The 23040-nt window shown below is 41.1% G+C and overlaps 1 protein-coding gene across 1 annotated transcript in view; it reads left to right on the forward strand.

Annotated features, from left to right (window-relative positions):
* Nucleotides 1–506: 506 nt before the first annotated feature.
* The window catches only part of LOC310965672 (arf-GAP with coiled-coil, ANK repeat and PH domain-containing protein 3-like), a 62057-nt gene continuing 39523 nt past the window's right edge, over nt 507–23040 (forward strand). Inside the window, exon 1 of the mRNA XM_083939399.1 lies at nt 507–691. Coding sequence (XP_083795525.1) covers nt 645–691 — 47 coding nt within the window. The 5' untranslated portion in view covers nt 507–644. The remainder of the gene's footprint in view (nt 692–23040) is intronic.

A 23040-nucleotide genomic window follows, 5' to 3' on the forward strand; every position in this document is an offset into this window, starting at 1 on the left:
ACTGACTAAAGGCGACGGACACCGGCAGAGGCAGCACCGCGGGCGCAAAGTTGACACGACAGTTCCGCGTAGAATTATGGTTTTATTTGTAGTCCGGAAGCACATCAGAGACCCCAGTTGTTTGACCAGCCTGTCGGTCCCTTGTTGATTGCGTCATAATGCATAGAGGGGGGTGTGTAACTCTGAGCAGCCGCAAAGCATCTGCCTTGAAAATGATCGAGACCAGAGACTGTATGAAATAGTGGAGACGAATCAGCTGCGAGTGTGAGAAAGAGCGTCAACTCGAGCAGCAGAGCGGCTCAAGATCGCTGGAGGATGATCAGGACATCAGCCTCCCATGATGCCTCATGTTCTACAGAGCAGTGACGGCGGGTTGTAACTAGTCGGCGCTCTCCTCTTCTTTTTTCAGGCTCCACGGTGCAGCTACGCCTCTCTCCTGTCTCGGCAGTAGTGGAGTAGTAAGCCGCCTGCCGCGCACCGAGCTCGCATTTTGTGTCACGGTGCCACCGGGAGAGGGGAGACAGACTGCTGCGCGTCAGGGGGACACCGACCAGTCACCATCCGCACGGTTTTTAAGCGACGACATCCCGCCGCGGGCAATGACATTAGCAGATTGAAGTGGGAATACACGAGAAAACGCAAACATGACGGTGGACTTTGAAGAATGTATTAAAGATTCCCCCCGATTCAGGTAAGGCTTCTCCGCACTCATCACAGCGGTGCGCAAAAATGGCACACCTTCTTTTACGCATGCTTATTATTTTTTTTAAATGGGGACTGAGAGCCTTCTGCTTATGTACAATTTGCTTTTGCTTCAACAGTGTCAGTGATACAAGATGTGGCGATTAATGCACATCTGCATGATGACGTTTTTTAATTTTTTGCATATTTAATCACATCTAAAATCATATTCCCCAGATTTTTATTTAGGGTCACATTTGATTGGTTATTAAAACATTTATTTGCATTGCGATGCATTTACTGGAAGACACGCTATGTGTCATGGGTTCCAATGTGATGGTTGTAATGTTAGCTCAGTGCATTTAAGAATAGGGACACTCATTGCCACTACGATGAGGATCCATTTTGCTGTGGTGTAAAAAATAACAAGGGAGTTACAGCATGCCTTAATCAACAACTATATTCACTGAGTAAGAAAGAAGCCCTTCTTTAATGTGGCCTTATAAGGAGTGAGAGCATATAATGAGACCCCCCTTGTGTGTGAATGAGAGTTGCAGCATGGCATACAGGTTGAGTGCAGTCTCTTCATGTGCCCATGGAGGAAGGTCCTGTCACTCAGTGGTGGTAGAGGCTGGAGAGGGGATGCACTTGCAGCAGCAGCAGCAGCTTTGGTCTGGCTGACAAAGAGGCATCGGGGAGAGGAGTACACACTCTCTCTGCAGGGATGGAGCTTGTTTCCTGGGCACAGATCCAGCTGCTTCCCCTTGCCTGCCCGCTGGAGGGTTATAGCCACACTCTATCCACGTGCCGGTCTGGCACTCCTGTGCAGGCCGATGGGAAACTAGCAGATGAGATTCTAACGGCATCTAGGCAAAGCAATCCCCTGTTAATTATACCAGGGAGATGGGCTGGTAGTGTCATTTATACAGTGTTTTACTGAGACGGAGCAGGGAGTTGGTTTATTCTGTTTATAGGCAGATATTCTGTTTCCTCTGTGTCTCTGTCTTCTGTTTTGTTTCTCCATGTCAGCGTCTGTTCCCTGTTTGTCATTCTATGGCTTCCCTCTCCCTCTTCCTCTCTCTCAGACACTTATCCTGTTTGTTGAATTTTGTGCAAGTCACATAGTTTGTGATTTGAGTGAGAAAGCAGACAGAGACATTTTCTGCCTGGGTCATCCCATGGACTTATGGAGACTGTTATTTGGGGGAAAAAAATCAAACACTGACAAAGGAAGCTGAAGTTTCCTTGGGTTTACAAGCAGCAGGGAAAATGTAATGTTGCGTAATACTGCGATTGTGACTGTAATGAAATTCCATGTTTGAATCATATTTTGATTATATCGTTAACACGGAGCATGCGATAAGATAACTTGATTTTCATTTACCTGTATGTATGGACACTCTGCTGAACAGAGCTCAGGATACTTTGTTGAAACAAGAACACGGTTTTACCTCATGATATATAGATACAAATGTCCAGGAGCTAGTCTAAATTCACAGCCATAACTACAAACTGCCATTTAATTAAAGACAGTCATTGCAGAACTTTCCATGATGTTGGAATGACCGGTGTCCCGGGTTTCTTTCTTCTTCTTGTTGTGTCACGCTGGAGAACCAGAAGAAGGGCGAGCAGAGAGCCGGTCCTGTCTGTCTTCCCACACATGCTGCTTAAACAGCTCACACACACCCTCTCACTGCAGGTCTTAACTTGTGCCAGTCTTGTATGTGCATATGCATGATTGGGTGAGCGAGAAAGAATTTTTAAGGTATGTCTGCGTATCTATAACAGAAATCTTTTTGTTCATTCTCCCCCTCACTCGTACTGTACGTTGAACTCTTTTTTTCTTCTCTGGCCTGCCTTTTTATCCAGCAGTCACCTGCTGCTTTCATTCATTCTGAAACAAAACCTGTGCACCTGCCTTTAGTTGTTGGTAATCTGATTCCCTCAAGGTACTTTGGGACAGTTGTTTGGCTCATCTACACAGAGAAATGATCATGCTTTTGGTTATTTATGGCAGAACAGAAGTGTGGTCAGACAAGTTTTCAACAAGGTCATTATTACGAACTAAAACAAAGTGACTGGAACATAATTTTTGATAAGCAGTGCTTGGCGTAGCGTGTTACTGTGATTATCTGACAACAAACAATTGTAACACATTACTATTTACTTTGTGTAAATCACCTTATAGTCACCGACATAGTGATTCTAAGGGCAGGTATTACATGATCCTTTTAAAATTTATATTTAGTCCTTTCATTGACAACGCAGTTATGATATAAGTATTAATATGTGGGTGTGAGCTGTTGCCTAGCAACAGCAGCTGTAAGTGAGACAAGGAGCTCGGAGAAAAAGAGGACAGAGAATTTAAGAATGAAAGAGGAGAGTGGGTGCTGTGGCAAGACATCTTCATTACTTTAAATTTCCCGTACAGAGAAGAGTCTCATTGTTAGAAGTAGGCCCACCTGCTTTCTGTTTTAATTTCATGTGTGGTAAAAGCGAAAGTTAAGTCATTAACGTTAGATATATTTCAGGTGTAAGTGTAGTTATTCTTAGTAACTGTGGTTCAACACCCTCCCTTAGCTATTACTGCAGGTGTATATCAAATGCATTATGGCATCAGTGTCATACACTGAGATCAAAATTAGAGAACAAATTATGAATAGTTGATTTATTCTGAAATAGTGTTATTTCTCATTGTTCATAATTTGATAGAATATCTGCTGTGGCTATACCACTGCTGTAAAGCAGTGAGAAAAATTAGAGACCAGTAACCACTGTTAGAAGAGAAGTGGTTACTGATCTTTTTAACAACACAGACTATAAATTCAGAAATGAACAGGAAGTGTAGAGGCCCTTGCTTTGAATGACTTCAGCACATCTGCGCCCACAGGACATCACTAGTTTCTCACACTGCTCTGGTTTGATCTTGGTCCATTCTTCTTCAGTCTCTTTCACAGTTCAGTAACTGTAGTGGGTTTCTTAGACTTTACTTTGTCTCTGAGGATTTTGCAAAGGTTTTCTCTCTGGACTCTGGGCTGGACATTTCATTTTTTCAATATTCTTAGCTTCAAGGAACTGCTTAACTTGTTTTGCAGGCTGATTGGGAGACAATAGCAGTGAAGGTATTGCATGTTGCTAAAGGAGGTTCACATAAACATTTGTGTTCACCCTGCCATGTAGCTGTACAAGAGGCCCAACTCCTGCTGCAGAAAACATCCCCTAAACCATGACACTTCCTCCTCCAAATGAACTGACTTCTTTACCCACTTTGGGTTCAGTCTTCCCCCAGTTCTATGCCCACATAATGTTTCCCATCAGACACAAATAAATGTAAAGTACTCTCATGACTGATGTAACTCTGGACCAGTTCTCCTCTGTCCACACAACATGCTCCTCAGCAAAGGCAAGTCTCACCTTTTTGTTCTTTCTGCTGATGAGAGGTTTGGTCACTGCAGAGTGGGCTTTCAGTCAAAATGGTCTTAAACAACGAGACGCTGTGCTGAGACAGATCCTTGCCCTGTGCAGCACTGAACTGGAGACAAACTCCAGCTGCAGTGTTCAGCACTGAACTGGAGACCAACTCCAGCTGCAGTGTTGAACTGATTCCCTATTAATCCTGTCCTCTCTTGCTCTTGTTTTACATGGACCGGCCTTTTTGAGCGACTTAAATGAATCTGTGTCCTTGTAAAGTTTCAATGTTTTTAAAATCACAGACTGTGAACACCCAACCTCTCTCTGATGGCTGAGAGGATCAACCCTTTGGCCTTCATGGACCTGCTGTCTCAGGGTTTCAGTCACCTTAGAGCAGCTGATATCTTTCAAGGTAACCAGGAGAGCTGCAGATAAATAGGATGTGTCCAACAATGAAGTCAATTGTCACCAGGTGCCAAATTAACACCAAATAACTGGAAGATATCTGAAAGTGTTCTCTAATGTTGCTCACTGTTTTTTTTCACAAAATGTAGGTTTTTTTTGTAGAAGTGCCTTGGTTATTTAAAAAACATGCTAGTACAGCAGTGGTATAGACACCGCTGATAGTCTATAAAATTATGACCAATAAAAAACAATAGTATCAAGTGTTTAAAATTGTCTTCTCTAATTTTCTGTCTAAAATCTATCTTAATTTGATCTCCATTGTATATATATATATACATATATCCACAAAATGTAAATAGTAGATATGGAAGAGCAGATGTTGCCTCTAGCGATGGGTATCTCAGGTCAATGAGTGTACAGCAGGAGGTTGACAGATACGCAGAACCAGCTGCACCTGTCTGCCTCTTTCTGTCATTTTTCCCTTTCTTTTATCCCACACACATACAGCACACAGCACCGGGCTATCCAGACAGGTTGAGTGAGAGGAGGGGACAGATGGGCTGAGAGTCACATAGGATATTAGGCTATATTGCAAATGTGGTGCACCACCTTAAACAGTCTTACAGTTCTACTTTTTTTTTTTTTATAAACTCCACAGGTTTAAACTTAATCTGTGACATTAGTTCAAGATGTTTAGAAAAAGTGGATTCTTGTTAAAAAATGTCCACTGCAAAATCACACAGCACTTACAAGGCATTACTAAAAGTAAAAAAATACTAAGTAAAATCCTGCACGCTAGTTCACCTCATATTCACATCACTTCAGAAACATTTAGATATTTAAATATTTTATTTATCTGGTCATATCCGAGCAACATGACTGTTCAGAAGTTAATTTCGATGATGCTTTATCATGTCCCTGTATTCTTTTCTTTGTCTGATATCTGAAGCATATAGTTTCAGTCAGGAGTGTACTTCCCCTATGGTTGCTATGGTTACTTTCAGGAATAACAGATATAAGGTCAACCAGTGCAGTCGGTGTCTTTTCTTAATAGAGTCTGCTCTTAAAAGAAAGAAACAAACAAACTAGGTATGTCTTATTATATTGACTGATCCAAAGTGATTTTTTTTTTTCGTTCCCTACATTGGCACCTTCTCTTATTCATAAATACAAGGTCTTACAAGATTTTCAGCGTCCGTTGGGTAACACACATCTGCAGCCTTGAAAAGTTTTTCATAAAAAAAATAAGTCTGCTGAAAATCAATCTAGAGAGACATCTACATCCTGATATATTCCTGGATAAAGGAGGTTCAAGAACATATCAAGTATATATCTCATGTCTCTAGTGGACAGGATTTGGAATGAGATTTGAAACTACTGGCCCCTCTTATATATGTGATTTCCTACATTATTTTAAAAGCATGCCTCCATTTATTGGCAGATTAAAGTGCTTTTTGATGCTCTTGATATTTGTCTGGCGCCCTGGTTCCTTTTAACCGTCTGGAGTTTTATTCCCCACCTGCGTCATCATCACCTATAATCCTCCTTTTCTGCTTATCTGAGATAATGAATTCCTATTGGTCAGCAACAGCCAGTGAATTACGTAAATATGCACAACGCTGCTTCCTTTTATCGGAGGATTCGAAGTAGCACTGTTGTTGCCAAGGGTACCAGGCGTTTCAGCGGGCATGGCAATTCCCTCTCCCTCTCCCTTGGTCAAGGATGCAGGGAGAGGCTCATGCGTCCCCCTCAGCACAGAAACACACACCAGTGGAGAGAGCACAGAGTAAATGGATGACCTTGAAACAGTGCAGGTGATTTTAGCGTAAAAAATAAAATGCATTAAAGTGCTGAATAATATTACCTGTTGCCAGAGGAAGCTGACATTGATGCACTGCATGGTTGCTAATGCATTGATACCTGGAAAGCGCCAGCTTTCATGTCCTTGTCTGTTTGTCTTCGATTCATTTTGGAGAAAACCTCTTTCAGAGTCACCGTGATGTGACCTTCTGAACCTAACCAGAAATAGATCCTGTCTGCAACATCAAGTCCTTGGCAAAAACATTTAGAAAAATTCCAGACCACTCACATTAAGTTGCTAATGTGAAGACACTCATTCCCAACCACCCTCCTTAATGCCTCCATGTACGCAGAAGAAAATGACCCATGCTCTATCCTCTTACCCTCCATATATGGAGTTTCTCCATCCATGTTAAAGCTTTTTTCAGTCCTGTTATTTGTTAATCTGAAGATGACCTTAACACAATTGCTCTGATTGAGAATTCTGTGTTTTCTAAACCCAGAACTCCCATCAGTATTTACTGGCAAACACCAGAAAACAGCAAGCAAATCTCTTGCATTTGGCACTCATCTCTAGGGATTTGCCCAAAGCTTTTCTTTGAAGGTATAGGAAGGTCAAACAATTTATTTATGCTCGACTTAGACCCACACATCAGGAAGATGTATTTATAGGTTTAATATCCCTATGGTGGGTTTTTTTAATCTGCCTAATGCAGCCAACTGCAAATAATGTAAAGAATTTCTAAATTCACTTCCAGTGACATACTTTTTGCCATTGTCAGATATAACTACAATATATGCATACTAGTATATAACTGGACATCTCTTACAGGTTGGACTAGACAATTACATCTTAGCCATTTGAATATAAATGTTGAATATTGGCTATTTTGTTTCTGGATTTGGGAATTCTTGAAAGTGAAGGCTGAAATTTCAAGAGGGAAATTCAGACCGTATACTCAGGCTGATGGTAAGAATATTTAATTGCAAGAAAGTATTCAGTCAGTAATTGACATTGCAACTACTGTTTGTGCTTCATATAAAAACTGTCACTAGAAGGGCACTCAGACAGTGTAGTCCTTCACCAAGGCCTGTAGCTTTACCTCTTGACGGAGGTAAAGATAAACATGGTGCAGGAAGTGACTTCAAGCTTTGCTGCTAACACACTCTTGAAGTAAGGGATAAAAGCTCTGACAGCTTGAGCCGCAGTGGGTCGAGGATCAGGGAGACAGTGATAGTTTTTGGCAAATTCCTAATGATGTTGGCGGTGAGATCAGCAACCGTCTTCCTCCTCTCCAGGGAAGCAACCATTTAACCACCAATTGACCTTTTTAAACTCTCATAACCTAAACATGTCACAAAAAAGACAACACTGAGCATCGGTGTTGATAAGAATATCTGACATCCCCCATCAGTTGGCATAAATATTTTAGTTCACTGTGTGTGTGAAGGCAGAGGGCTTGGTGGAGCGCTCTAACTGTGAACTGCAGGAAACATGTCTTTCATGTCAGAAGCATGAAATATTGTGGTTACTTCAAAGGAGTCGGGTCAGTGGAGTTGTGGTGTTAGCGAGCAGGAAGATACCAGGTTTGGTCCTATCGGCACTCCAGCGTCTATGTCTTGTCTAACCCTCTGATGTAAAGCTTTGTGGAGCTCTTTCTCTCATAAACAAAGAAAATTCACTGTTGAAAGATGGCATACCAGTTGAACAAAGAGGGCAGCCCCACCCGTGTTGATTTGAAAGCATGTGTGCATCAAATTGATGCCCCTAGATGACGTCAGATAAAACGAGTACTCTGCTTCAGTATAATAGAGCCAGGGGGGGATCACGTGTGACCTAATGTCCACATTAGAAAAGGCAGAACACAGTAGCTGTCTGTATGTTTTGTTTTTGTTTTTTACCAAAAAACTTACGGCCAGTAATATTTTAGCCCCAGAGCTTGCAAGCTGCATATTCGCTCACACAGCATCTTGTGACCTGTTTGTTTGAAACATGGTGTGCAGCGCGTTGCTCACGATTGCTTCTCTGCTTACAAGTCAAGAATTCCTCTCACATGAGATCTGATGGCTTAATCTTGAGGGGATCACTCATACAGAAGCCCAGTTCAGATGTCAAAAGAATAATAACGACCAAAGAGGGAATCTTGGAGCTCTGCCTGCATCGATACCACCAGGTGTGTCACTGCAGCCCCTCCTGTCACTGATGATTGATTGAACTAGGCCGACGATACATCAAGGAGGTTTAACAGGGATTTCTGCTCTATCAGAAGCCCTCCACTCTCTACTGATTTTCAACAACTGGGCTTTTGTAAAAACACAAGGCTATTTCTGTTACCAGTGCTGATGCTGACCTTTGTTTTAAGAGGCTGGAACGATACACTCCGTAAATCCCTCAGTCCAAACAGAATTGTTAATTTGGACGTCCATGTGCGCTGACCGAATGTTTAACAAATTATGTTCCAGATTGCAGTAATTGGAGCCTAATAATCCCTGTTTTGTGTTACACGTGCATTGCATACATGTGTGCATGTAGGTTAATCATATTTTCATATGCCTGTCCCTGCCCTTCTCGTCAGACATCCAGTAGTTTGACATGTTCGTGGGAGAGCATCAGTCCAGCACGTGGACTGAATCCACAGCGCAGTAGATTTTCTGCTGCTGTGCTGCACGTGTCGCCGGCTGACTTAGTGCGGGACCCATATATATATGAAATAGGATTATCAGTAACCACACTCTCTGATTAAATCAACTGGATAGCCTACACACCCTATTAAAGCTCACACACTATCAGCCTCTTACCCTGAGAACCTCAGTACAATGTGCCTTCCCATTCAGCAGCAGTGTGCAGGATAATGTAGAATTGCAGAAACTGGTTTGAGTTTATGTGATTGCAGTTCAAAAGACTTAAAAGCCTTCGATCCATATGAGGATTTCTGTGCTTGTTGGGGAATATTAATATTTTGCCTGTTTAGGTACCATCCGCCATAGCTTTAGGGGGTTAAGCCATAATATCAATCTGACCTTTAACCCTTATCTAGTCTGATTCTTGAAACAATGTCTCTTTGATTTCACACAGAAGTAAATACATTTTCTCATTTCAGGCAGATGACCAGATTTCAAAAGCTAGCTACAGCTCTCACATATGGATATGATGGATATTTGTATGATCCAATGCTAAAGGAAAAAAGTCAGCATCATGATAAGATGATGATTCTTGTACGACTTAAATAAAACGGAAATGTCTAGTTATAGTTGCTAAGCAAATAGTTACGGTCAGACGTTCAGCAGGTGGTCATTAGAAGGCTTCAACTGTAATGCCTCTGCCTCTGTACTCAGTTTTCCATCATGGAGCAAAATTTGATGTTTAGGTAGGCTAAATGGTAACAGACAATTAGTTAAAACTCCTTAATGTAATGTCTTCTTCAATGAATACATCACCATCATCAGCAGGAGCATGCACTCTGAAAAGAAAACTTCAGTATTTATTTATGCCTCACATTGCTCACCGGGCAGTCTCGCTCAAATCAAGACACATCAGACATTGTGAAAGGAATTCTGGGCAATATTCTGAAATGGCCTGATGTGAAACATTGGAAAACTACTCCACTACGAGCTCAGTTAGGTTTGTGGCAGATGTCGAGGTCATAGCCTGGAACAAATTTGGTTCCTGTCATAAGTTACAAGAGTGAAAAATGTGGCACAAACTGAACCTTCCCACAGCTCTCACTGCAATCATTCATCCCCAGTTAGTTAAAAACCCTGCCAAGGCTTGTTGAAACTCGAATCAAAACTATTAAGTAAATTGCCTGCATCTTGTTTCTGGGCTGCTTTCTTCATCTTGGCACTACAGAGTATTTTCTCAGTGGGAAACGTTTGTCTATCTTTGGGTGTCCTGCCCGGTTTAAACACTTCTTTTGTCTGCAGATTTCAAGTCCTTTTATCCGGTTTCAAAACCCTGTTCGCTGATTTGATGTGTTTAAGCAATTCGGGGTTTTTTTTTGTCATGATGACTGACAAACAAGCAGATTTGCTTTTGGTTTAGCCTGACAAGAGTTTAAATGCTCAAAATGGAAACCATGTCTTGAACTGTGAACCCCAAAACTTGCCGTGGAGAGTGCCCAGGAAGTCGTTAAATCACTCTGGAGGAAACAAGCAGGACCAGCCGTGTAATATGTGGAATGCATCTTGTGGTGAGCCAAACTTCTGTGCTGACTGCCACACATTTAGGCATGCATGGATAAACCCTCTCAAGACATTAGTACATGTATGCACACATGCATAAAGCTGTTAAGAATGTAGCAGCAAGTGAGTTTGATTATTAAAGACTGTTGATATACTGTTGATGGTGCTATAGTGTCACGTGACCAAATACATTTCTACAGTCTTATTCTGCGTTATAATAGGTCAATCAGCCAATGGGGTGGGTTGGGTAAGGTCATGTTTACCGAAGGTTTTAGTCCTGAAATGTGCCATGTCAGTAATTATTCTGGAGAAAGTCAGTAATAATGAAGGTGATTTTCACCTTCTGTAAAACAGTCTGGAAAAAATACCTCATATCTCGTCAATATGTAGTTTCCACATATTTTGGAACATGGAGGCGCTTGAAGAAGCACTCATCACTCACTTGTTTTTCTAGATTATCGATTTTGTCCTTTAGTTTCGTGTCTACTTAATTTTGTGTTATCAGGAAGCTGCGAAGCATGCACATGAAGACAGGGAGGTGATTTCAGTGCGTAAATCAAATAACCCCTCCCACCTCTGGTAGAATTCAGGGATTTCTTAATCCCGTGCAAATTGGCCATTTATATTACAGATGTCCTGAGGTAAGACTATTTACCCCACGTCCCCACATTAAACTAATCCTGTCCGAATAGGGCTTCACACTTTAAAATCAAAAGGTCCATGAGGAGAACGTGGTATCTCTAAATTGCTTGATGCATCATAAAACAGTGAGGTTCTCGTCCACAGAAACAGAATGTTGTACTTCATGGGGGCTTTAGTTTGTTTGGGTTTTTTCATACACAATTTTGCTCATCCTGAAGCCTTTGTTGGTCAGCATAAACCATTTTAAAACTAAACTCTTACCATGAAATATCAACTGCCGTCCTGGTTGTTTACATCCTGTTCAAGTGGGTCATGTCAAAGGTTAGAAATGTATCGAGACAAGCCAGTTCCACAAGACTGTGCGTTAGACAAACACACACACACACATTCTTCCGTTGTTTATCTGTGTATCATTCAAGATCATATTGGTCAAAGATATCCCTGTCTCTGACGTTGGTATGACTAATGTTACAGTGTTCCTGTAAAAAGAAACATTTAAGCCACAAGTGGATGTTTGTCATCCACACACAATGCGGGTATTATGTGGTGTCACCCGGCCCTGTTCGCCTTAAAAAAAAACAGTTCAACTGGTTTAACCAACTGGCAGAGAAACGACAGAAAAAGGGAAAGAGTGTGAGGTCTTTTGTAAACATCTGTCATCTCTGATTCTATATTTCAGTTGCACACATTTGTCTTCCACTTCCTACAGGTATTGTGTCCTCTTCTCGCCCTTTTACCTTCTTCTCCTCCCTCTTTTCTCCTTCTGCCCATTATTGGTAATGCGGATGTGGGGTGGATATGAATCAATGTCAGGGTTGCAGCAGCAAGGCAGATTGGATTTCAGTAGATTACCTGAGTCTGTCTGTCTGTCTGTCTGTTTTCTAACTGGATGTAGCTAGATGGATACAGGAAAATAAGGCTGTTTGGCCGGTGGGATGATAGATGGCTGACATGATAGGGGAGATAATTGATGGAGAGAAGGAGCATAGAGACAGAAGGATGGATTGATTGATTGTATGGACTCAGAGGAGGTGAAGATTAAGGGCAGAATGTGGAAGACAGGGGAGTGAAGAAGGATTAATGATCTCCATCGTTACTGTAGTCCTGGTAACCTGCCTGACATGTCTTACAGCAACATACCGAATGCGTCATGAGTTACATCATGGTCCGATCACACATCTTGGCAGCTAAGCTTGAATGAAAACACACATTGCTGATAAATTAGCACAAAAAGACGAAAAGGACAGAGCTGGAGCGGACAGCTGTCCTGTCTAATTGTGGGCGCTGCTCGGACAGCTTCCCTGCGGTGACAAATAAAATAGTCATGCGCTCCACTCTGGTTCATTGCAGTCTCGTGCAGACTATAGGAGGAGAAGTGTGCTTTGGCTCTCACCCGCTCACATCTGAGATCCAGTGGAACAGCTGGTTCAGATTTGGCCCAACTTTCTCTATCTTTTCTTTCTTTCTTTTTTTAGATAGTTTTTTGTTAGTTTTTCACATGTTGTTTCTTCTTCCTGTTTATGCGTTCTTCTACTCTTTCACTCATCTCTCTCTCCTCCTCCACCCACATTGCTGTCCCCCAGGGCGGTATGTGGCGCTGTGTGGAGGAAGCTGAACAGTATTGATTCAGAATTTTGGACCACTGACTCTTTTTACTAAACACCACCATTTGTTTCATCTTTTAGGATTTGTTTCCTCTACCTAGTTTTGTAATCTCAGCTAACCGCTTTTGAAGACATTCATCATTGATCGTTCCCCTCGCAGGTTGTTGCCACAGGCTGTGTTTTTGGCAGCCCACCAGCCCTGATCCTCACTGAATCCAAATACCCCTGCAGCGAGCCTGAGAGCACACGCGTGACTGACAGGCCAATCTCCTATATAGACATGAGGAGAGACAGGAACACTGATTGCTCTGTTCACAAACTGATGGTTTCCCCTCACACTCCCCGTTGTTACTTTATTCGGTCTGCATCCTCGGCCTCAGATCTCTGTGGAATTCTGTGTAACCAAATGAAAACATTCCAATCTGCCGTGTCAGCAGTCCCGCACTTTCTTGGATCCATCATTCACACCCCCACAAAGTCACACATATACACACATGCTCTCCTTCGCGTGGGGAGTGCCTCCTTCCATTTGTTGGATGGATTGCCCGTAGCATACAAGTGGGAAAAAATCAGAACAGCTGAAGCAAAGTCATCGGTCGATAATGGACAATATGTCCTGCAGCAGGAAGGAAGGATGGACAAGGACCATCCCTGTATACCATAACTTTGGTGTGTGTGTGTGTGTGTGTGTGTGTGTGTGTGTGTGTGTGTGTGTGTGTGTGTGTGTGTGTGTGTGTGTGTGTGTGTGTGTGTGTGTGTGTGTGTGTGTGTGTGTGTGTGTGTGTGTGTGTGTGTGTGTGTGTGTGTGTGTGTGTGTGTGTGTGTGTGTGTGTGTGTGTGTGTGTGTGTGTGTGTGTGTGTGTGTGTGTGTGTGTGTGTGTCAATGTTGAGTAGACAAATGTAGCTGTGTGAACAGGGGGGTTGTGTAAGAGATAGATTTTGGCCGGAGAGAAGGGAGATTAAGGCTCAACTCTATATGAAAGTAGCATAACTGAAAGTTTCACGGTGACTGCAACTTGCGGTTTACTTTGGACAATAAAACATATGCAGTTTGGCAGTTAAGGCTTAGTTTTCACACATTTTTTCCACAGATGTCAAACTCTTTGCACCATGCAGCAGTAAAGGTAACAGTACATTTAAATAGTATAACAGTTGTCCTTGTACATTGTACTAACCTTTAACTAACTAAATGCATTTGAAATGTTGTGTATTATGATAATTATCCCTCTAACATTCATTTCCTAACAACTGACTGTAACTATAAGCTCCCAGGATGGTACCTTACAAGGAAAGATAGGGTTATTAGTTTTATTATTTAACCTTTTTTTATACAGGTAATCTCATTGAGAGACCTGATTAACATACAACAGCAAACAACACACAGTTACATAGACATTCATACAAAGACAAAACAGAACACAGTCCATAAAAGTGACGAGTGTGAAGTGTCATGGCAGTAGTTTAAGGCCTAGTCCACACGAACACAGGTATTTTTGAAACCAAACTTTTATGGTCCCTGGTTAAAAAAAAGATTCCCGTCCACACCACCGGTGTGATAAAAAAATATCTACGTCCACACGTCCAAAATCCGCCTCCGTCAGCTGGTCCCGTCTAAAGTCCTCCACAAACTTACTGTTTACTGTCGCACAGTGTGACGACAAACAATGTCGACAAGAGGTTGTGGTTTTCCTGTCCACACATGACTGTTTGCTGAAACCGGACTTTTAGAAAAAGTTCACCCTGGACTCTGGTTACAAAAAAGTCCGGTTTCAGGAGCCCACAACTGCGGTTACGTGTGGATGAAAGGCCAAACCGTGCAGAAAAACACAAAGTCTCAAAAATGCCCACGTTCTTGTAGACAGCCACTAAAACTACTGAGAAAAACAATAGCAGAGCCCAGCAGACAATCTCTCCAGATTTCATAAAAAAAGTTTAAAATCCTCCAGAGAAGATTATGTAATTTGGTACTGGTTATAGGGAAACTAGAGAAACTGTTCAACTCACATGCAAGTAATTATAATTTTTTTAAATTGAGTGCAGAGGAGGTCTACTGAACATTAAAAATGTAAAAGTTGTTCATTTATTAGTTCTCCAATCATTAGTCACGTTTCCGTTTAGGGCTGGGCGGTAATTTGATATTATTTCTTATCGTCTTTCAATGGAATTGCATCGTGATGAAATCATACTGTATATCGTGATACACAACATCATCTTAATTAATAATAACAAGCACATACTAACGAAATTTATCAGAAAATCTGATCTGAAATATTTTTACTTTATATTTTAAAGTTCTTACTAAAAAACTGAGAAAATAATAATTTGTTGCGTATTAAATTCACACAAGAGAATACAAAAATTGTCTTTAGCATGTGGTTATTTCATCTAGACTGTTTATTTATTGAACTATCAGACAACATCCTATAATGAGATGTGAAATCATTTACATTGGATAGAAGATTTTGGCCATATCGTGCAACCCTATTTCCAAGTATTGTGTTAATTCAATAAAACTTCCTCATTCCACAAATAAAGTTGTTATGCTTGCTTGAGATTGTTTTTGGCTTTGTTGCAAAAAGAGTTGGTAGACTAAATAGGATATAGAACATATTCAACATTTCAAAAGTTCGCTTAAAATTTGCATGTCAATTTAATAAAATTACAGCAACAGATTTTATGAAATCCTTCTTAGCTAAACCATGACACACTGTACGATGTGTACACTGTACGCACACACTTTGACTGAACTACACACGGTACATGTTCCAGACTCCGGCTCTCTGTCTCTAGCGTCTCAGTGTACGGGGGTCTTGTGTAAGACCACCCCTTGTGTTAATGTAAACCTGTCTCTTCATTCTTTCTCAACCCCTGAACCTTCCCTCCACTTTCCATCCAGCCTCTCTTTTCTCCCACACATGAATGGGAATCTGACTCAGAAGGTGCTTGGAGTAAATGGAAATGAAAATCTTTCCATTGTCCTCAACTGTAAAATAATCCACTGGTGTCAATGCATCCTTAACCCAACATTCGGTGATACAAGCTGTACTTTGGAGTGAATGAATCATCAAGAGAAGGTGGACATTGACAATTAAAAGAGGCAGTGGAACTGGCTGTATGGTCCTCATGTTCATTAGATGTATAAATGTTACGCCAAACTAAATTGGTCTAGTCTGTGAGCTCCGTGGCCCAGATTGTCTGCGTGGCTTCTTCAACAGATTCCTTTCTTACACACACACACAAACACACACACACACACACACACACACACACACACACACACACACACACACACACACACAAACAAACAAACAAACAAACAAACAAACAAACAAACAAACAAACAAACAAACAAACAAACAAACAAACAAACAAACAAACAAACAAACAAACAAACAAACAAAAACACAAACAAACAAAAACACAAACACAAGAATACCAAAAATAAAACCTAAACACACACACACACACGGTCTCTTATCTTCGTGTGTGTGTGTGTGTTTCAGGTTTTATTTTTGGTATTCTTGTGGTGTATTGAGATTTGGAAGCGTCTCCCGTGATATGACTCCTGAATACTTGGGTACTAAGGTCACAAGTGTTTTAGAGAGCATTAGATAGATATTAGCATTGCAGTCAGCAATTTACAAGCATGGGGTAGCTACAGTACAGTTGTTCAAATTCCAGTTCTAGTACAAATAAGATAAAATCAGGATATGCTCTTTGATTAAAATGTATGTTTTAAGCCCCCCTCCTGAAAAGCCCAGGGTTTCTGGGTCTTCTGTATCTGTGTCTCTGCACCATTATTGCAGCTGGAGAATTACTGTAATGGCACTGTATAATGATAATAATAATAATAATAATAATATATATATATACATTCTGTGACATCACAAACCTACAGAAGTCCTGACGGCTTGTTTAAAGGCACAGTTTCTGAAAATGAGCTGTGTGCTTTTCCGTGTGGATTGAGCATTTTGATACTTTCACCATATTTACAAAGAACCTGCCTGATAATCAAATCACACTATTAACAATATGGGACCTTAAAAATTAACACATCCCATCACATTTTCCATGAATAAACTATCCATTCATGAATTTTCCAAACCCCAACATTACATTATAGTCACAGAGGCTGGGGTCTGTCCTAGCATGCATCAATGAAAGGTCATCCAGCAAGAGTGATAACACACATACAGACAAACACATTCACACCTGCGAGACCTCTGAGCTGAGGGAGAAAACTGCTGAGCAACCACACTGCAATGAATTAACGCCCACATGTGCATTTAGACATCCCCCCCAGTAAAAATCTAAAAATGTGTGGCTCCCAGTGATCCCCTTTTTTAGCGTGTGTTCTATAATGCTGTGTAAAGATGGTCAGTTGGTAACCAACATTCAAGGACATTTTTCATTACAAAACTAAAATCTTAATAGTGTTTTTGCTGTTATTTTACTCTATGACACCCCCATAAACCTAAAATTACATTGAGTAATCGGGTTCCTTAAGATAATTAATATCAGGAATGTTCTGTATGTGCAAGTGCAGTATATCAGTGAACCACAACTAAACCCAGGTTACTTTTTGCATGTACATGATCAGATAGGCAGCCAGAATGTGCCTCTTCTTGTGTTTCTGGCACTGATGGACCTTTCTTAGATGGATAAAAGTGTAAATGGTTTTTTCCCCTCCTTCCTTCATTCTGCTGATGCTCGGTCAGTGCTGCCAAATTTAACAGGAGGCAAGTGGGCTGTTGTGAAAAGCTCACTTTTTTCTTCTGGTACACAGCTGGTTCAAAGCAGCATCTCTTCTCTCTCACGTCACACAGAGCCATAAATAGACTCCTTAACTTAGAAGATACACTATATATTTAGCTCACTGTAGGTTAGTGTGGAAAGAGGGATATAATCAAATATTAAAACACTTTTTTCCATATTAAGTCATGACCTGAATGATATTTATGTCCCAAAAGAGAAAAATCAAAACCACATCAAGACAAAAATGGCATTATTTTGATAAATACCAGCGACTTGAATCTGATTTGAGCTGCCACTAGTAGCCAGTTCAGGGTGTGGAGGAATGATGTAGTGTGGTAGAACTCAGGTAGGTTGAAGACCAGCCGGGCTGCTGCATTTTGGATGAGCTGCGGAGGTCGTCTCCCAAGTGCAGGCAGAACAGCCAGGAGGGAGTATTAGTAGTGTTGGTGTGAGATGACACAAGCCTGGACAAAAACCTGCGTTGCCTTCTGAGGAACGGACATTTCTTCCTGACTTTGTGTAGCATGAATCTGCAGGGTGGTGTGCGCGGACACCCAGGGTTCCTTGCAGTCCTTTAGGTGCTGTGTCGACACCTACTGAGAGATGTGTGTGTGTGTGTGTGTGCGTGTGTGCGTGTGTGCCTGCGTGTGTGTGTGTGTTTCAGGACTGAAACAAAAGGCAGGCCTTATCTGTACCAGACATTCTTGAAGAAAGAAGTCATGCTCTGTGCCGAGTTAATAGGGGCAGTGTCTCCTTGTGCCGGAAAAGCTCAAGGAATGCAGATTTACGTACATTACCTGTAATCCTGTGTCCGTTTCAGTCCATTGATACCTGCATTATGTTCTCATCAGTCATGTATCAACATGTCGGGAGAAAGTGGCGGTGACTCTGATTTTATTTTGGCAGGTGTATGTAGTAGAGTTTGCACTTCCTGTATATTTGGTAACACAAGTTCTGACAGGTGTTTTGCAGAGTTGGCTTAAATCCAAAATTCTTGCTTATTTTTATTGCCACTAATCAAGTTTGCAGCTGACTACGTCTGTTGTTTCCACTGAAGAATACCTCATTCTGCCATTTTAATGTACTATGTCTCAAAAGCCTGTTTTGATGGAAGGAAAGGGCTGAAATATCCTAAAGAATAAAATGCGCTTTTATTCTGATTATAGTTTCTCTTTCTGGCTGTGGGCTGCAGGCGCGTGGGGGCTGTGATACATAGCTGGGTTAGTCATTGGCACCAGAGCATCATCTCTCTATCTCTTGAGCTTTTGCAACGTAGACATTTGTGTATGGTGAGAACACAGAGTGTGTTTTGCGCTATAATGCTTTTAAAAGATAGTCTTGCACTTTAGCAACAAAGTAAAATATGACATTAAAAACATTTTCTTTTTCCGTTTTGATGCATTTGTTTGTTCAAGTTCGTCTCATAAATGGGAGAATTGATTGCTGATACAAATTCAGAGGACACAATGTAAAGACATACTGTAAAACTGTACACTGGATACTGATCCTTTGTAGATCATCAGCCCAGCTGAACTGCTCTTTTCCTGTGTGTACAATAGCCACTGGGGAGCTACTGTTTCCACTACATATAGCCTCTTGTGTCTTTCTGAGGGGGGAATTTCTTGCTCAGACATACATTCATTCCCTCCAAGACTAATACACAGATGCAATGTAAATATTTAACTGTGGTCTTAACACAAGGCTCTAGATACTATACAAGTCATTGCTGTATGTCCAACATTGTGTAATTTGGATTGCAGCGAGGATAATCTTCCAGTGCGACTCCATCTCGACACGCCACTGCTCCTCTGCCATCCCTCACAAGCAGCTGGCTGTTAGTTGGATGGATGCAAAAAAGACAGAAGCAAATGAATCCTGGGAACAAATCGCTTATACACCACAGGAGGTCTTCTCCCTCCCCTGCGTTTCTCATGCGAGCTGCATCTGTGTGCGTGTCGTCTGCTGCTTACACCCCACTGGGAGGGTCAAGCGAAGGTTAAAGAGGTTGGAGTATGGGATGAGCTTGCAGTCCTCTTTTCATGCTGTCCTTTTTGGCTTCTTGTTCCTTTCAGTCTGTGATAGGAGCTCTCTTGTGCCATCACAGTTTCTCAACTCAGATCACAAAAAGGACACTCTTAATACACAGGCAGTGTTGCTGTCAAGTTGCATCAAGTGATCTTGACATTCCTGTGCTTGATCAGATTTGTAGATGTACCTTCTGTCCATCTCTTCATCTTACAACTATTTATTCAAACCCCTAATTTGAGAAGATGAGGCCCGTCATTTAAAACAAAGCGGGGGAGAGAGTCTTTGAGTGCACATTCCTCAGTGTGAGTGCAGCATGATCAAATGTGTCCTCGAGCCCTAAATGGTTCAACACCAAAACTCCCAACTCCACCCACGCCTGGGGCTGATGGAGGGCACCAGGATGTGTGGGCCCAACTTGTTAGCTGTAAAATTTAAAGGAGATATTAGGGTTTCTACTAGAATATGTTTATATGCTTTAATGGTCAAATTCTAATTGTAGTACAATTAAGTTGTTTATATTAACCCTTTTAAGGTCCCATATTATGCTCATTTTGATGTTCAAACTTGTATTCTTCATAGGAGAACATACTGTCTGTCTGAATATACCTGTATTCACCCTCTGTTTGAAACGCTCCGTTTTAGCGCCTGTCTCTTTAAGACCCCCTCCTGACAAAGACCAGTCTGCTCTGATTGGTCAGTGTTTTCAGGTCTTCCACATCTGTGTTCTTGGCATTTCTGCACCGTCATTGCAGCCGGGGAATGACTGTAGTGACACTGTAGTGCCACTTACCTGTATAAATATATAGTATAGTTGTGACATCACAAATGTTTGGAAGTCCTTATGTCTTATCTAAAGACACAGTTTATTAGTTTAGTTTAGACTTTATTATGATGCCAAACAATAAAAGAAAATGCCAGAGTCCTGTATGTCTGATAGTGAAGGAGTTTAATTACTTGACCAAGGAGAAAGAAGAGTCGTCAACACAAAGTAGTGCGTGACGCCACCTCAATGCTGAGGCTCAAACAGCAAAGATCAGATTCTTATGCTAGTAGGAAGGTAGATCGAGACAGAAATGAGATGTGCTTACATCTCATTGGCTAAAATGCATAACCATGACTTGGAAGTGACGTGAGTGTCATTTAAATCTGCAGCTGTATCTTGCAGCCCGCAGAGTCAGATTGAAGGCGCCAAGGGAATCGTGGCCTTGGCTCCAGGGAGTTTTTAGGGCAGCCTGACTAACACAGAGATATTCGAACAGAAGCCCACTGTACTAACGAGGACTGAACATTAACCCAAACTGGATAGGGAAAAATGTAATTCTCCTTATCAGCCTGGATGACATAAAGTGCCTGTCATCAACTTGTGGTTTCATCTTTTCTTCCATTCCTTCTTAAGTGAGTAACAGCCAAATCTAGATCACTTTTACTGACCACCAACAGATCCATAATATTGGAGATCAGTGCTGTTGTTTCCCGCTGTGAGGGTGCTGCGGAAATAGAAATGAGCTGAACACACTTCACCGTGATCAACATAAAGGTTTTTTTTTTGTTTTGTTACGGCAATAAGAATGATTTAAGCTGAAAAAGTGCTGAACTTAACCACACCTTTGAAACCTTTGAGTTTTGTGGAGCAGATTTCATAACACTCTTCTTTCACTCACGCAGGTTCAAGACTTTCTGGCAACAGAGCAATTATGGTCACTTGATGATGATGTAACTCAAGTTGCATTTCTCAAAGTCAGCAGAGTGGCTTCCTGTGGAAAACAGTTACTGAGTTCTGTCTTGGCGAGAGAGAAATATGTTGTATTTTCCAAGAGAAAGCAGTTCCACCTGGCAGTCACAATACATTTGAGAGAATTAATTTCTGTCCGCTTTGCACTCCGAAGCTTCCAACACACTTCCTGTTGGCCTGTTGATTGAATGTACACTTGAATTATGTAATGACGTTCCTGCATCGCAGACCAGAAATATTTCTAAATCATTGTGTTTATGGAGAGTGATACATGTACAAAAACTCTGCCTTTGAGAAATGATAACAACGATGCGTCACATTAATGGTCTGCTTCAGTGAGGCCAGCAGGCAGGTGGTCTGACAGCTGCTCGGAAGCAAAACTGTATCTACTGACTTAGAGTGTGTCCTTGGTAATGCTTTGTCGAATCATATAGATGCCGCACAGACAAATGTGCAGCCACTGTTGACCATAATCTGCTCATAAGACCATGTATACTGTAATAACTCCATCAAATACCCCTGACAGTTTGAAGCAAGAATCCACCAGCATGGACGTCCGTGTCCTCTTGTTAGAATAACTTGCATTAAAGCACAGAGCAGAAATAATAAACTGCGGTAAACTTCAGTTAGTCAACAACACTTTTGACAGCAAATTAATCGTGACAAAAAGTAATTGTTGTAAATGTTAAGAAGTACTGCTTTTTCTCTGTTTTATATGATTTTAAATGAAATATCTGCTCGGATTAAAGGAGCAATATGAAGATAGCACCTTTTTCAGATGGACCTTTTTTTACCATTTTTTTTAATTTAATATTTTATAGACAAAACAAATAATCTGTTAATTGAAAAACATAGTTGCCAGATTAATTAAATGTAATTGTTTATTGCATGTGCTATGAAGAATAATAATTTCTTTCAGTCTGACAGATAAACATATCAAGTTTGACTGGACAGGAAACAAGGGGTCTGGCACAGTTCAAACGTAACGCCTCTACTAACAGCTGTAAAGTTATTTGTTTAAAAAGTATAAAAATGACACACTTTGTTTTAAAGATTCTTCTCTGGTCTCCTGGTTAAATAATGAGCTTAAGAGGTGTTGGTAGGTAGAATTTGTTACCTTTTGACAGAGCCAGGCTAGCTGTTTCCCCTTGTTTCGAGTCTTTATGCTAAGCTAAGCTAACGGCTGCTGGTTGTAGACTATATTTACCGAACAGATACGAGAGTGGTATCAGTTCTTATAGCGAAATGCGAAAGCAAAGTGGATTTCCCAAAATGTGGAAATATTCTTTTAAGTAGCATTTTATCTTAAAGGAATATTTTGATACAATATTCCTGAATGAACCGTCTCAGCATTAATTTGTCTAAGTTTAATACCGTTCAACTGTGGCCTGAACACACAAGTAATGATGCTTTTTATCAGCATCATGTTTGGTTTCTTTGTCTCATCAGCCGTCGGCGCAGTCAAATGTTTTTTTCAGGGAATAAGTGTGATGTTTGTTGTGTGTTGGGAGGGGGAGTGTAAGGGGAAGCGGTGAAGGCGTCTTTGTTAGCCACACATAAGATACTAGTGTTTGGCTTGGCTTGTTATTGGTGTGAAAAGGCAGTCTGTTTAGGGGAGTGTGTGGTTTTTTTGTGAGAGGATCATTTACTGCAGGCTCCATTGATTGAGTCAGTTGCACGAGCATTTGCTAACAGTGGTATTGCAACTTGAATCAAGTTTAATACCTGATAACTGAACAGCTTCAAATGTTTTAACACGTCCTGCCATGAAAAAAAATAGCTTTTTAGATTAATATATGT

This window comes from Echiichthys vipera (genome assembly GCF_963691815.1).
Source record: "Echiichthys vipera genome assembly, chromosome: X".
Lineage (NCBI taxonomy): Eukaryota > Metazoa > Chordata > Actinopteri > Perciformes > Trachinidae > Echiichthys > Echiichthys vipera.